The sequence below is a fragment of the Capricornis sumatraensis genome, chromosome 22 (genome assembly GCF_032405125.1).
Source record: "Capricornis sumatraensis isolate serow.1 chromosome 22, serow.2, whole genome shotgun sequence".
Lineage (NCBI taxonomy): Eukaryota > Metazoa > Chordata > Mammalia > Artiodactyla > Bovidae > Capricornis > Capricornis sumatraensis.
Window position 1 is genome coordinate 35,128,513 of NC_091090.1, and position 15,307 is coordinate 35,143,819.

A 15,307-nucleotide genomic window follows, 5' to 3' on the forward strand; every position below is an offset into this window, starting at 1 on the left:
TGGCACCCCACTCCAGTACTCTTGCCTGGAAAATCCCATGGACGGAGGAGCCTGGTGGGCTGCAAGTCCACAGGGTCACTGAGTCGGACACGACTGAGTGACTTCACTTTGACTTTTCACTTTCATGCACTGGAGAAGAAAATGGCACCCCACTCCAGCATTCTTGCCTGGAGAATCCCAGGGACGGCGGAGCCTGGTGGGCTGCCGTCTATGGGGTCGCGCAGAGTCGGACACGACTGAAGCGACTTAGCAGCAGCAGCAGCAGCTTCACCTGGAAACTGGCTATTAGGAGCTGAATTGTGTCCTCCTGTCTGCTTCCCCTACTCCCACCCGCGCCTCATATGTCGAAGCTCTAACACCTCAATACCTCAGATATGACTTTGTTTGGAGACAGGGCTTTTTAAAAAGTAACTAAAGTAAAAAAGGTCATATGGGTAAGCCCTGATACAATGACTGGTGTCCTTATTTCAAAAATATCAGGACACAAACACACAGAGGAAAGACCACGTGAAGACCCAAGGAGAAGAACTGCCATCTATAAACCCATTGACAGGGTTGTTCTTGAACTTCTAGCCTCCAGAACTGTGAGAAGATAAATCGTTGCTTAAGCCATCCAATTAGTGGTACTTTGCTATGGCAACAAACTAATATCACCTTGCCTCTCCACCATCCTGTAAGAAAACGGAAAATTATTATTATTTTGAGTAAGTAAAGTATAGAGTTGCCAGGCTCAGGCAGTGATTCTCAAGCTTTCCCCTTCATCACGATCAGGGGGAGGTTATGTTAAAACAAAGGCTGCTGGGGTCCGCCTCCAGACCTGATTTTGTAGGCTTGGGGTGTGGCCAAGGACTTGTTTCGCTAACAGGTTCACAGCTGATGCAAGCGGTCCTAGTCCGTGAACACTTTTTAAGAATCACTGGCTAGAAGAGGCTCTACACAGAACTGGTAGAAAATGCTAAGAACTCAGTAGATATTAGCAATGTGCTTTTCGTTGTGAACTGAATGGCAAGTGTACAGTATAGAGAGCAGAAGGCTCTCGGAATTCCAGTGAGAAGTGAGGGTGTCAGGAGGATAAGCCATCTATGCTACACTTTTGAGGATAAAGCAGCTTTTTTACCAGGTTGAATAATGGGACCAGGTGAGAGCTGAGGTAGGAGAGGTGTGTGGGACAGGGTGGCGGGTGCAGGGTCAAGGACTGGACACCGTAGGGCAGGGAAGGCTGGGAATCTTTTTGAGAAGAAAGACCCTGATGCTGGGAAAGATTGAAGGCAGGAGGAGAAGGGGACGACAGAGGATGAGATGGTTGGAGGGCATCACCGACTTAATGGACATGAGTTTGAGTAAATTCTGGGAGTTGGTGATGGACGGGGAGGCCTGGCGTGCTGCAGTCCATGGGGTCGCAAAGAGTCAGACATGACTGAGCGAAGGTACTGAACTGAACTGAGGTCTAGTGAATTTATAGGAAAAATGGTTGTTCGAAAATAGTGGCAGTTCTTAATCCTGTTTCATTGTGGATCTAAGCTGAGTACGTACACAGTTATTCTCAAGACGGGAAAGTTTCGAGAGGTGGAAAGATAGAAAGTGAGAAACCAATGAGTTTCCCCTATGCGGAGCACTGGAGCTTTTGAATTAATATTTAATCTTGCTTATCTTTCTCTACCAAGCATAAGTGAAACTATGAATAGTGGGGAGAAAAATAATCAAGTTTACCAATAAAAAGATAAATCTTTAGGACCTGGGGGCGAGGAGAAGGCATTATTTAAATCCTAATTTAGAATAGAGTCCACCTTTCACTCGTGACCTCGTGGCGCAACGGTAGCGTGTCTGACTCCAGATCAGAAGGTTGCGTGTTCAAATCACGTCGGGGTCAACTTTTGGGGAAAGGGAGCTTTCTTTCACAAAGTTGCTGGCCAGTTTGTGTTTGACTCACGCAATTTCTTGAAGAGGAACCTCTTCCCAGAAGCTATTGAAGATCATCTGGCAAATAGAAGTAAAGAGAATGTAGATCAACTTAAGGCATCAAGCTTATGATTTTTATTTTGTTTTTCAGGAATACGAAGAGTAAGTAAATGCATGGAAATGATGAAGGAGGTGGAGGAGATGGAGAGGGGGGTTAGGGGAAAGAAGATGGCAGAGGAAGAGAAGGGGGAGGAAGAGGGGAAGAGGTATATACTGCAGCCCCAAGTAAGTAGATGTCTGTAGCTCTTGTCGACATCCTGTTTGCTACCTTGTAAGACGACTGAAGTGACTTAGCAGCAGCAGCAAGAGACTAAAAAGCCTCTTGATGAAAGTGAAAGAGGAGAGTGAAAAAGTTGGCTTAAAGCTCAACATTCAGAAAACTAAGATCATGGCATCTGGTCCTATCATTTCATGGGAAATAGATGGGGAAACAGTAGAAACAGTGGCAGACTTTATTTTGGGGGGCTCCAAAATCACTGCAGATGGTGATTGCAGTCATGAAATTAAAAGACGCTTACTCCTTGGAAGGAAAGTTATGACCAACCTCAGTTCAGTCAGTTCAGTTCAGTCATTCAGTCGTGTCCGACTCTCTGCGACCCGATGAAACGCAGCACGCCAGGCCTCCCTGTCCATCACCAACTCCCGGAGTTCACCCAAACTCATGTCCATCCAGTCGGTGATGCCATCCAGCCATCTCATCTTCTGTCGTCCCCTTCTCCTCCTGCCCCCAATCCCTCCCAGCATCAAAGTCTTTTCTAATGAGTCAACTCTTCACAGGAGGTGGCCAAAGTATTGGAGTTTCAGCTGTAGCATCATTCCTTCCAAAGAATACTCAGGGCTGATCTCCTTTAGAATGGACTGGTTGGATCTCCTTGCAGTCCAAGGGACTCTCAGGAGTCTTCTCCAACACCACAGTTCAAAAGCATCAATTCTTCGGCCCTCAGCTTTCTTCACAGTCCAACTCTCACATCCATACATGACCACTGGAAAAACCATAGCCTTGACTAGACCAACCTAGATAGCATATTAAAAAGCAGAGACATTACTTTGCCAACAAAGGTCCGTCTAGTCAAGGCTATGGTTTTTCCAGTGGTCTTGTATGGATGTGAGAGTTGGACTATGAAGAAAGCTGAGCACCGAAGGATCGATGCTTTTGAACTGTGATATAGCAGAAGACTCTTGAGAGTCCCTTGGACTGCAAGGAGATCCAACCAGTCCATTCTAAAGGAGATCAGCCCTGAGTATTCTTTGGAAGGAATGATGCTAAAGCTGAAACTCCAATACTTTGGCCACCTCGTGTGAAGAGTTGACTCATTGGAAAAGACTCAGATGCTGGGAGAGATCGGGGGCAGGAGGAGAAGGGGACGACAGAGGATGAGATGGCTGGATGGCATTACCGACTCGATGGACATGAGTTTGGGTGAACTCCGGGAGTTGGTGATGGATAGGGAGGCCTGGTGGGCTGCGATTCATGGGGTTGCAGAGAGTCGGACAGGACTGAGCGACTGAACTGAACTGAACTGAAGAGACTCCAACGTGGGTAAGCCACTCCTGCATTCCAGATCCACAGAAAATATGAGATAGTAAATGTTTGTTGTTTTAAGCCACTAAGTTTTAGGGTAATTCGTTACACAGCAGTAGACAATGAGTACGTTTTATCTCAAAATCATCTCCTGTGTCTATCAATGCTAATATATATTACGATCCTTATCAAATCCTTACTCACCAAAAATCCGGATTTTGAAAATCTCACTAAATAGCTCAATTTTACCTTCTCACTCTGAGTCACTATAGAGATTCCTGACATAATGTTCTCGCTAGTCCAATAACCTCAGCTTTGTTTTTCAATGAGGTTACGGATGACGTTCTGAGGAGGTAGCAAGGAGTTCCCTTGTAGCTAAGTTGGTAAAGAACCTGCCTCCAATGCAGGAGACCTGGGTTTGATCCCTGAGTCGTGAAGATTCTCTGGAGAAGGAAACAGGCAACCCACTCCAGTATTCCTGCCTGGAGAATCCCATGGACAGAGTATACCCCATACAGTTCATGGGGTCCCAAGAGTTGGATATGACTTAGCATCTAAACCAAATGAAATCTGAGGAAAGAGTGCACATTGTAAAGATTACTTTTATAACAAAGAACATACTTTTAAATATTTGTTCTAAAATAACCTACAGTATGTAATCAATTCAGTACAACTAATGTGAGCACCAACTATGTGCATTACACCAAAGATTTCTGTTTATAATAGAAGATACAAATTCTGACTCCCAGTGGTTCATTAAAAAGTTCCATGAAATAAAAATCAGTGGCTAATACTTATCTGATAGCTTTATACTATTTTTAAGGGTTCAATAGGCATCATTTTATTTTATTTTTACAACCCCTGGAGGAATGTAAGTTGAATGACTTACATTCAACTCTGCTAGGCTCTATTTACATATGAATAAACAAATTAGGAAACTTGGCTGAATTTATTTATATCTTTCATACTGTCCAGTTATATATTATTCTGTTGCTAGGATTTGGAAGAACCTAATTTATGGCCTGGATTCTTCCTTTAAGATCAACATTAGTAACCTCTTAATTTACTAAAAGGCTTTTTGCCATTCTTCCCCTTCAAAGTATGCTAATCATAGCCACCTATTAAATATTGCAATTTCTCTATTCTGAAGAAGTGGAGATTTCTAGAGTGGAAAAAATTCCTGGGTTTTCACATGCTTTAATAATCCAGGCTGTCAGATTCTGCTACTTCCCTAAAGTGCACACTCAAGAGTCATTTCAGTAGAGATTATTTTCATTGATTATCAGTGGTTTTCTGTGTGTTGTTTTTTTCCTCCAAACCAGCTGAAAAGTCCTGAAACACAGGATTTGTTTCTAGGCCCCATTTGTCTTTTGCTTCCAAAGTGCCACAGTGACCTCGGCAAGCTGTCTACAGGAGCAAGTAAGGAGAAGGAAGTGGGAGAATTATTTTTTCCTTTATTATTTTCATTTTTATCCTGCTTCCTTTGACAATATCCTCCCTGCCAAACTTGGGTCTCCATAAACAGAATGACAATAGAAGGTCTTTTTTCCAAAATGAAGCAACTTGGTGCTTCAAACTTGAATTGAGCACGTTGGCCTAGTACGTAAATGAACTGGCTTTCAGCCTTAATGAGAAACTTTCAGAAAGTGTTTTCTTTAAAGATATAAATTGAGGAAGGGATGGAGAAAGACATTTTTATATGTCGGGGGTTTATAGGTATTTTTCATTTTCAAAAGACTCCAAGTCACATATCAGCAGTGTCAGTTTCCTTCTAGTTCACAGGTTTTCCCAGAATATTTAGATGTAATCTGTTATTTGATGGGATTTAGGAACATTCTGGGGAAAGAAAATACACATCCTCATTACTTTCTCCAGAATTTAGGAATAAGATAATTATATGAAAGAAATAAAGACCATAGAGCTCATCAAGGCATTGGTGGTTCAGTGGTAGAATTCTCGCCTGCCACGCGGGAGGCCCGGGTTCGATTCCCGGCCAATGCATCAAATTTATTTTTCCCGAAAAGCCACAAACAAAAAGTATTTTTAAGGTAAGTGCACTTCTGGTAATTTACTGGTAATTTACAATTTCACCTTTGTAAATTTACAATTTCAATTTTATAAATTATACCTATTGGCATGCATTTGGTTTTCCAACAACCAAGCAAACCTCAGTTGATAGCAGTCTTTAGAAAGTGATTTCTGAGTAGGTGGTATTTGGAGGCGGAATGTGGCCACGTAGAGACACATATGCAGTATTCCTACTCTTCGAAGCAGCTTTAGAAAGATATTCATAATATCTTAGATCTAAGAAAGTGCCAAAATTTATTCCCTTGAAAATGAATTAAAAAACAGAATTCTCGTGTTAGCAGAGTGGCGCAGCGGAAGCGTGCTGGGCCCATAACCCAGAGGTCGATGGATCGAAACCATCCTCTGCTATTTGCGGTGTCTTTTTTGTTGATTGAAACCTGATCTTAGAAGGGACTGAATGCTTTTACAACAGACTATCACGTCTAGCTTGTGGACTAGCTCTGGATGTGTAAGAATCGCTAAAGTTGCTTGTTAGAAATACCTCTTTCCCATTTTTAACGGAGGTAAAGCTTATTCTTTATGTCTGGTAAATCTGTTGGAATTTAATCTCTCAGATTTGGGGACCACTACACCTCGTAGGGGTTGGAATGTGACCTTCGTAAAATCTCTGCTATCTTGTACATCAGACAAAGGTTACATTTTGTGATAAAGTCTGTAACCAACATTTCAATCTTCAAATTGTTGATATTTTTATCATGATGACAGGCATTCCAGAACAGCTGTTAAAATGAAAGGACGTTTGTAACAGGCAAGGTATTCCTCATGGGAATATATCTAGACAATCTAATCAGTTATGTAGTCGTGGCCGAGTGGTTAAGGCGATGGACTTGAAATCCATTGGGGTCTCCCCGCGCAGGTTCGAATCCTGCCGGCTACGTAGCGTTTCTTTTTTTTTTTTTTTTTTACCCCCTCCTCTCCAGGTCCAAGTACCAACTGTGGGAACTTAACACGAAATATACTGTTTCCCTGATTATTATCTTTCTCCATAAAATTGGATGGAGGAAATTTTAGTCCCCTAGTATAACTGTCTGTAGAGAAAATCTTTGAAATTTACTTTGGTAAACGCTAGGTATTTCTGAGACCATTATAAAGATTTTTGTTGTTGTTGTTGTTTAAGCTTAGGCATTAATTCATTTTGAATTACTATCTTCCGAACTTAAATTCCGTTCAGGTCTGACTTTCGATCCTCGCTTGCCTCGTTTTCCCCTTAATGAACTTCCAAGAATTTGGCTATATCAAGGCATCACTATTCTACTCGTGAATATTTTGACGTTTCAGAACCAGTATTTCAAACAGAAATTTCCAACATTTCCTTCTGGAGTCCTCTTATTATTCCATTTAGGAGGCCAGATTGTAGGGAGGAAGTACCAGTTGAAGAATATTCAAAACTGTTTTCAGATTTTGGCTAAATTTTATTAAAACAAACAAACAAACAAACATACCAAAAACTGTTTCGCTTGCTAAAACTCTAAGACATACGCACACGGTATATGCTGCAGAAATAAGAATGAATATAACAAAAGTTCAACTTGTATTAAACCTGCAATCGATCCATTTGGAAATGCTGAGAAGCAAAAAGAAGTTTGTAAAAATACTCCAAAATTTTTCCTTAATCTCAAAATTACCAATAATTTCCTAATTTATCTTGAACGTTTTTCTTCTTTTTCTATATTCACACGTGTCCTAGGGAATTTTTAAGTGTAGACACCATATATAGACATTCATGGCCCAGGTCAGAAATTCAGTAAGTGTAGTTTTGATTTTGCAAGGAAGGCAGGTACTCAAACTCTACGTGGACTCTGAGAATAACTGGAAGCAAAGTGAGCTCTATGCTTTTCGCATTGCGGAGCACTGATAATGAGGCCTTCATTCATACAAGACAGAAATCATCAGAATAAAGTGCATGTGACACACTGCAGCCACGTTCCTAACTGCTTGCCTCCAAGAGCACGTAGTGGCCCCATGGTGTAATGGTTAGCACTCTGGACTTTGAATCCAGCGATCCGAGTTCAAATCTCGGTGGGACCTAACTTTTGGTGCCTTCCCTCCCCGTGTCTTCAATCACTGTGGTACCTCGAGGAGGCCAGACACCTAAGCACTTGTGCGGCTAGACTCCCCATCCCCTGAGCTAGAAGGCAATGTCCTACCGAACAACTTTCTTTATCCATTCATCTGAGATTTCCCATCTGTTGTTTTCTTCTCCATTTCCTTCTCTGGACCACAGAATCTCCTCAGATTCTAGTAATTTAGATTGCCGTCTGCTTGACTATTCGCGTTTTATACCCCTGACCTCAGTTCTGGGTCCGAGTTCCATCAGTTTTTAATATGAACTGGGTCCTGAGAAATTCGTAGTGCCTGTGAGCCTTGGTGGTTGCATTTCTCTTGGATCCTTTGCTGACTGGGATACAACTGATTCTTTATATATATACATTTAAAATAAAAATTATAATTCACAAAATCCTGAATAGAACCACAGGCTCTTCAATGAATATTCAGAAATCTTTCAGCTGGTACTAGGTTGTAGTGGCCCCATGGTGTAATGGTTAGCACTCTGGACTTTGAATCCAGCGATCCGAGTTCAAATCTCGGTGGGACCTTCCTTAGTTTTGGTGGTCAGCCAATTTTCTCTTGGTTTGCCTCAAACTGATAATGTACACATTGGTTTCCGGGCATAACCTTCCCACTCAGGCATCCTTCTCCGGAGAAGCATCCTCCCTTACTTCCTTCTGGGACTCTTATGAAGTGGGTCAGATCTGTAAGTGAACTATGTACTTGAGTGATTACAAGTTCATATATCAGAGGCCGTTATACGAGTCCCAGAAGACAGGCCCCACTTGTGACCCTTTTCTCCTTCGGAGCTCAGGCAAATGCTCTGTAGGCTGCAAAACTGTGCACACAGACCAGAAAATGTCCAAAATATACAATAAGATTCTAAGCTATCGGTCATCGGAGAGTCTCCACTGTCTCTTTACAGGACAGTGTAGTCTCCACTGTCTCTTAATGTTCCCACTGAATCTATGCTGAAGCCTTTGAAAGATCAGCTGACCAGGATATAAATCTTCCTGTGAAGGTTACTTATATCAAGGTCCCATGGTGAAGTGGTTAACTCTCTGGTCTCTGAATACAACAATATCAGCTATCAGTGGGACTCTAAATTCCTTCTGTTGACTTTCTCACCACAGTTTGAGCATGTATCCTCCAATACTCTCAATGACAGCAAAATAAGAGTCCCCACAAATGTGTGCCTCTGGCATTCTAGAAAAAGTTCTGCAAAGTTCTTCCTGCTTATTAAGCCCTAGTCATGGAAGTGCTTAAGAACGTCTGCATTAATTTCCTATTGCTGCTGTAGTAATTGACCACAAATTTAGTTACTTAAAACAACACAAATTTACTTTCTTACAGTTCTGGAGTTCAGAACTGTAAAATCAAGGTTTCTGAACGTCTATGTTTCTTCTGGAGACTTCAATGAAGAATATTTCAAGAGACTTCAAGAATACTTCCTTGCTCTTTTCGATTTTAATGGCCTATTCCATGCACTGCTTCTTGATTCTGCATTCAGATTTTCTACTATTGAGTCTGATCCTCCTTTGGGTCCACTTGGATAATCCAGGTACTCTTCCATCTTGAAATCCTCAATTTAATCATATCTGCAAAATCTCTTTTTACCATGTAAGGTAACGTATTCTTAGATATTATGAGTGATATCATACAGTATTTGTCTTTCTTTATATGTCTTATCTCACTTAGCATAACACCCTCCAGGTCCATGTTGTCTTGAGTGGCAGAGTTTCCTTCTTTCTTGTGGCTGAATAACATTCCATTACACACACACACACACACACACGCACATCGCATTTTATTCATTTCCTGACAATTTTTTCCCATATCTTGACTACTGTAATCAGTGTTGTAATAAACATAGGAGTGCAGATATAGTTTTGATATCCTGTTTTCATTTCTTTTGGATAAATAAAACTGGGATTGTTGGATCATAAAATAGACCTAGTTTTAAGCCTTTTGAGGATCCTTCATACTCTTTTCTTTAGGGCTTGGAGTGTGGTCTTTTATTTTTTCTTCCTTTATCAAAGCAAGAGGGCCATTTATAGGGAGAAGAGGCATTTTCTTCATTAGTTAAAGAAATAATAATGTAATTTCACAAATAGAACTCTGTTGTGTAGAGAAATATAATTTTATCGGCAGAGAGCCATGCAGATGACGAGGTGGCCGAGTGGTTAAGGCGATGGACTGCTAATCCATTGTGCTCTGCACGCGTGGGTTCGAATCCCATCCTCGTCGTCCTGTCCCCTCCCGCTGTAGTGTGGGAGTGAGGTTTTAGTGCCTTGTGAACAAGGTATAGGTTGATGTTCCGTTACAGACGAGCTGTGTAACTTTCACCACCAGTAACGCATGTTTTTAACCCCTTTTATAGAGAGATTAGGAAATCCGTCGCGTGGATGAGAGAGTTAAGAAACTGCTGCCTCTGCTCAGGCTCAGGTGTGCTCACTGATTCTACTGCTTCTCCACCGGAGTCAAAAACCGATTCCGGGCCTTCGGAGTTCCGTTGTCTGTTAACACCCTGCCCAACCCGCTGGCCGCCTCCTTCCTGCCTGCGTTCCAAACAGTGAAGCAAATTACACACTACCAGGGAGTTTTCTCAAAATGTCCTCGTTTCCGCCACACCTTCACACAGCTGAATCAGTAAAGCCGAGGGTGACGTCTCTGTGGTTGCAGGCACCACAGGTGACTGATGGGTTGAGAACCACGGGCCATTCTCTTCATTCACTGCTCCCAACCGCTCTCCAGCCATGGTTCCTTGTCTCTGCAGTTTTTGTATATATATTTGCCATTTAAATCCCAGGCAGCACGTTTCCAGGTCCAAGGCACTCTCTCCTTACACCTCCTCACTCCCTACCCGCCCCGCGGTGGCCCCCAGTCTCTTCCTCAGACTCTAACTTTACCTGACCCCTGGTCCCTGCTTTCAGGAGTAGAAACTGTTCACACGCTCTGCTTTTGCTCATGCAGTCACTTCTGCCTGTAGTCTCTACTCCTTGGTGGCAAAATCTTTTTGCAAGAGGCATATCAAATGTACCTTTTCCGTGAATTCTCAAATGAAACCATCATTCTCCTTTTTGTATTTTGTATGAATGAATTTAGTCAAAGATCTTTTCCAGGAGTTTCAGGCTCTGTTTCCTTCCTTCTTTGATCATCTTCTGCCACTTATATGTTAATTTTAGCACATAATCCCACAAAATCTCATCTGTTCCCCTCTTTTCTTTTACCTTACAGGAAAACTATAGCAAAGAGCTGAGTACATGGTGTGGAATAACAAAATTTGAAGGGACCATAAAGATGATCTTTTGGAAAATCCTCCCTCTCATCACCTGTCTCTGTTTTATGGATGAGAAAACCGAGGTAGAGACCAGACAAATTGCTTGCTAAAAAAAAAAAAAAATCATATAACCAACTTTTCCTTACTAAGGTTCATGGGAACCAAGCAAGAGGTTAAGGGGATAAGGTCTTTCTAATGTGTTCAAATACAGTGACTGGGATTATGAGTTTTGAAACTTGGAAAATCCTTCCAAGGTCATAGGTCAGCAGATCTTCCAAAGGCTCATGAGGATTGAGACCTATGAAGTACAAATTTTGCAGTAAAATCTGATTTTGAATTTTATAAGACATGGCTTATGTGGTACATGTGGTTCAAAGATGGCTCACAAACTATAACCCATTTTATTTGGAAAATAAAAACCGAGGAAACAACGATTCAGATTGGAGGCCAAAGTGGAGTCTTGAGGAATTGGTATATGTTTTTTTATATCTTTGAATTTTCTCCAACAAATAATCACAGATATTGGATATCTGAGCAGTCAGTCTTAACCCTCTTGCCTCTCCATCCCCATGTTACCTTGTTTGAGAATAAGGTTGTAGGGGTACCACCCTTTTAGATCCTTGTCTCCTCAACTTTGCACACTGTAAACATTCAACAGATAATCATGAAATAACAGGATACTGTATATGTGTATATGTATACGTGTGTGTGCATGATATTGACATGGGAGGAAAAAAAACTGTCCAGGCAGAATATATCTAGGGTATTTGTCACTTCTTTTAATACACATTAAAGGATTATTTGGGGCTTCTCAGTGGGAAAGAAACCCCTGCTACCCCGGTGCAATGTAACAGAGGGAGACACAGGCTGCCTCCCTGGGTTGGGAAGATGGCAACCCATAGTATTTTTGCCTGAAGAATCCCATGGACAGAGGAACCTGGTGGGCTACAGTCCATAGGGCTGAAGAGAGTCCCACACAAAAGAAAATTTTAAATGTGCTAATCTCTTCTATTGTTTCTAAAAAACAGAGAAAGAGGAATATGTTTAATAGAAAAGAGCTAAGCCTCCATATGATTTGAATCTGGGAACATCATATGTTTCACTAAGAACTCGACATTGGAAATTAAGTTTTCTTCATCCTAACTTATTACTAAATTCAGTTATTTAGGTACAGAAATAAGTTTTTGTATATTTTTTGTGGTTATCTTCTCTGCCTTCCGGTTTGCATACACTTTGCAAACAGTCCAGCTCTTTTAATGACCTTAATATTTTGTTCTGTAATTTCTGTTTGAATAAAACCTGTTCTCATCCTTTTGACAGCAATAAAACCAAAGGAAAAAAAAGAAGTTCAGATGGAAAAGACAGGAGAAGAGTGGAAACCAGTGACAGATTCCAGCAGCCCAAACTCAGGACTAACAGAGAAGAGGTTGTATCTTTGGAGTGCAAAGTCAAAACTAACCACGAAGGGATTCGAACCCTCAATCTTCTGATCCGAAGTCAGACGCCTTATCCGTTAGGCCACGTGGTCTCCAAGGACACAGGTCTCCTGAGACACTTAGTAAATTTTCTGTCTCCTCCTGAATCGTGAAAGCTACTTAATGTCAAAAAGGCAACTGTCCCAGAGCCACCCGAGCCCTATCTTTAGAAAAATGGAAATTCGAGATTACAGGGGTTATTTGGGGCCAAGGAGTACCGCCTTGTGAAAGAGAAGAACTGACAATTATTTCGGTCTTGGGTACTCCATAGAGGGAGTATATGGCACATAAAGGATGCCAAAACGTTGCATATGCACAGCCTTGTTGGAGACTCTATCTTATCTTTGAGAAAATTATTGGCCTGGAAATTCTGCAAAAATGATTTTTGAGCATGATTGGTGTCTTTCTTTTCATGACTTTTCCACTCAAGTAAGAAAGAACGTCCATGTCATCCTTGAAGATGGAGGACAAGGAAGGCTTCTCTAGTATTTGCTTGTGTATATCTTTTCCTTTTTGTGTCTACACTTTTTTTCTTTGCTGTAATAAATCTTAACCTTGGATATATCTTGATTCATGTGAATCCTTCCAGCGAATCACCAACTACTGGGTGGTCATAGGACTACTGGAAACATCATTTTCCCTTTCCCCCGTTGCACTTAGTGTACAATCTTTTAAAGAAATATCTGTACTGTACACACGTGTACTGTACATAGTTACATATTGTTTTAAAAGCATGTCTACGCTGTAGGCCACTTAATGAGTTTTCTTAGTTCCTAGCATAGTATGTAACATAAATATCTGAACAGGAATCCTTTCTGAGAGAGGAAAAAATATATAAAACAGTACACACATATATTTAAAAAATAAGCATAGAGAATAGTTCTGTTAGAGGTTGAAAAGGAAGGTAGAGGGTAAAGACATTTACAATAGCGGCGGAAGTGGTCTTCTGAGGTCAGCGTACAATTAAGGTCACCAAACTCTGCACTCTTGTCTCAAACAATTACTTATTTACTCCAAAGATTAAAACTCTAGTAGTTGCAAAGAATCTGCGCAGGGATGGCCCAGGGGATTTTTAGTTTGTCACTTTAACTACAAGGTCTCAATTTCTTACAAACAGGGCTTTCTGGATTATGAATAGAAGGAAGCATAACAAGATCTGGGCTTCCACTCCTCCTCTCTTAATTCAGCACTTTCACAGCATCACAAGACAATGATCGCTGTCATGAAAACTGGAGACAATAATAACACGGTTACTTTGGCAAACAGAAGAAATCACGGAAACGGTTTTCACACTTATTTTCAGGGTATTTTCTAGCAGTTCAGAAAAAGCTGAAACTAGCAGAGGATGGTTTCGATCCATCGACCTCTGGGTTATGGGCCCAGCACGCTTCCGCTGCGCCACTCTGCTTTACAACTTACGCGTCTTACTAATAATACCCTTAACTGTACTTGAAGCACGCCTCTAACTTTAGAAAACTGTAAGGGCGGGGGCGAGGAGGGGTATTTATTTCTATACTTTGGCTACAAGACGGGAACAGTTTGGATTAATGTCGCTACCGGAATCAGAGAAAACAAGGAGTAGAAAAGTAAACATTAATACGGAGTTAAGTTACTGAGCGCAGGAGGAACGGTTAGATAATTAAATCAGAATCACAAGTTTTAATAATCAGAGAAGAAAACGAAAATAAGACGTGAAAGGAACTTTGGTTCGCGCGGCTGCCGAGATTTCTACCGGAGAATCGCTAACCAACCATATGTATTTGCCTTTGGGGAAAAAATCTTTTGGTTAGATTTCCCTTGGCTCGGTGAAAGAAAAGGCGAGGTCTTGAAGCTTTTAAATTCCTCTGGAGGGGTGTTTCGATTTGAAGGGGTTTTGTTACCGGGACGGAGCAGCAGTGCTGAAGGCCCCGTAAACGTGGAGGTAAAGCCGGGCCCTCATTTCCAACGAAGGTTACAGCAGTTCCGGTCATGTGGGCCAAGGCTCCAGTGCAACCGTCCCAAAGCATCCTAAGCAGCAAAAGAAAATAAGTAAAAAATGTTAATTTCTTTAGTCTGACCCAGTTTCAAATTGCGTTCGAAAATTCCTGCTTAGGGATGGAAGACTCACCGGAGAATCCTCAGCGAAGGGCCCGCTCGGTGGGCGGGGACTAAGTTGTCGTGACGTCACCCAGAACTGGGTCACGAGGGGAGGGGCGGGCTGGCAGGCTAAATGAATGTGCCCGCGAAAGCGCTTTCGGTTCTCACTTCGGTCCGGAATCCGCTCATATAAGGGAATTGCCGCTGCTTTGTCGGTGCTGTTTTGGAAGTCCCCTTGGCAGCTTTACCATGTCTGGACGCGGCAAGGGCGGGAAGGGCCTTGGAAAAGGTGGCGCTAAACGTCACCGCAAGGTTCTTCGCGATAACATCCAGGGCATCACCAAGCCCGCCATCCGTCGTCTGGCCCGGCGTGGAGGAGTTAAGCGCATATCTGGCCTCATCTATGAGGAGACCCGCGGGGTGTTGAAGGTGTTCCTGGAAAATGTGATCCGCGACGCCGTCACCTACACCGAGCATGCCAAGCGCAAAACTGTCACAGCCATGGATGTGGTCTACGCGCTGAAACGCCAGGGCCGCACCCTCTACGGCTTTGGCGGTTAAGCTGCCGGTTTTCGGCGTTCTTAATATTTCCACCAAAGGCCCTTTTCAGGGCCGCCCACATGTTTCGATGAAAGAGCTGGCTAGCACTTGCTGTTTCTCAAGGGATATCTCACATGCTCAGTTTTCGCTAAACAAAGCCCACCTCTCGGAATTTAACATTGGAGAATGGCATGGCAATCCACCCCAGTATTTTTGTCAAAGATAATACCATGGATAGGATTGCAGAGTCAAACATGACCGAGTGCACGAAGGAAGTTTTAGAGAGGTGCAAGTTCACTGTGGCTTTAAAAATAACTT

General features: G+C 42.2%; 1 protein-coding gene and 9 non-coding genes across 10 annotated transcripts; 8 read left to right on the forward strand and 2 right to left on the reverse strand.

Moving 5' to 3' along the window:
* The first annotated feature begins 1,798 nt into the window (after positions 1–1,798).
* On the forward strand, positions 1,799–1,870 carry TRNAW-CCA (transfer RNA tryptophan (anticodon CCA)). Its single transcript has one exon. It is a non-coding gene; the product is annotated as a tRNA-Trp (tRNA).
* A 3,541-nt stretch (positions 1,871–5,411) lies between these two features.
* On the forward strand, positions 5,412–5,482 carry TRNAG-GCC (transfer RNA glycine (anticodon GCC)). Its single transcript has one exon. It is a non-coding gene; the product is annotated as a tRNA-Gly (tRNA).
* A 363-nt stretch (positions 5,483–5,845) lies between these two features.
* On the forward strand, positions 5,846–5,917 carry TRNAM-CAU (transfer RNA methionine (anticodon CAU)). The gene has a single exon. It is a non-coding gene; the product is annotated as a tRNA-Met (tRNA).
* A 447-nt stretch (positions 5,918–6,364) lies between these two features.
* Positions 6,365–6,446, forward strand: TRNAS-UGA (transfer RNA serine (anticodon UGA)). Its single transcript has one exon. It is a non-coding gene; the product is annotated as a tRNA-Ser (tRNA).
* Positions 6,447–7,525: 1,079 nt separating this feature from the next.
* Positions 7,526–7,597, forward strand: TRNAQ-UUG (transfer RNA glutamine (anticodon UUG)). Its single transcript has one exon. It is a non-coding gene; the product is annotated as a tRNA-Gln (tRNA).
* A 497-nt stretch (positions 7,598–8,094) lies between these two features.
* Positions 8,095–8,166, forward strand: TRNAQ-UUG (transfer RNA glutamine (anticodon UUG)). Its single transcript has one exon. It is a non-coding gene; the product is annotated as a tRNA-Gln (tRNA).
* Positions 8,167–9,783: 1,617 nt separating this feature from the next.
* On the forward strand, positions 9,784–9,865 carry TRNAS-GCU (transfer RNA serine (anticodon GCU)). Its single transcript has one exon. It is a non-coding gene; the product is annotated as a tRNA-Ser (tRNA).
* A 2,488-nt stretch (positions 9,866–12,353) lies between these two features.
* On the reverse strand, positions 12,354–12,426 carry TRNAR-UCG (transfer RNA arginine (anticodon UCG)). Its single transcript has one exon. It is a non-coding gene; the product is annotated as a tRNA-Arg (tRNA).
* A 1,283-nt stretch (positions 12,427–13,709) lies between these two features.
* TRNAM-CAU (transfer RNA methionine (anticodon CAU)) lies at positions 13,710–13,781 on the reverse strand. The gene has a single exon. It is a non-coding gene; the product is annotated as a tRNA-Met (tRNA).
* A 917-nt stretch (positions 13,782–14,698) lies between these two features.
* On the forward strand, positions 14,699–15,010 carry LOC138069541 (histone H4). Its single transcript, XM_068960865.1, has one exon. It carries the CDS (start codon positions 14,699–14,701, stop codon positions 15,008–15,010), a length of 312 nt encoding a protein of 103 aa, XP_068816966.1.
* Positions 15,011–15,307: the final 297 nt, after the last annotated feature.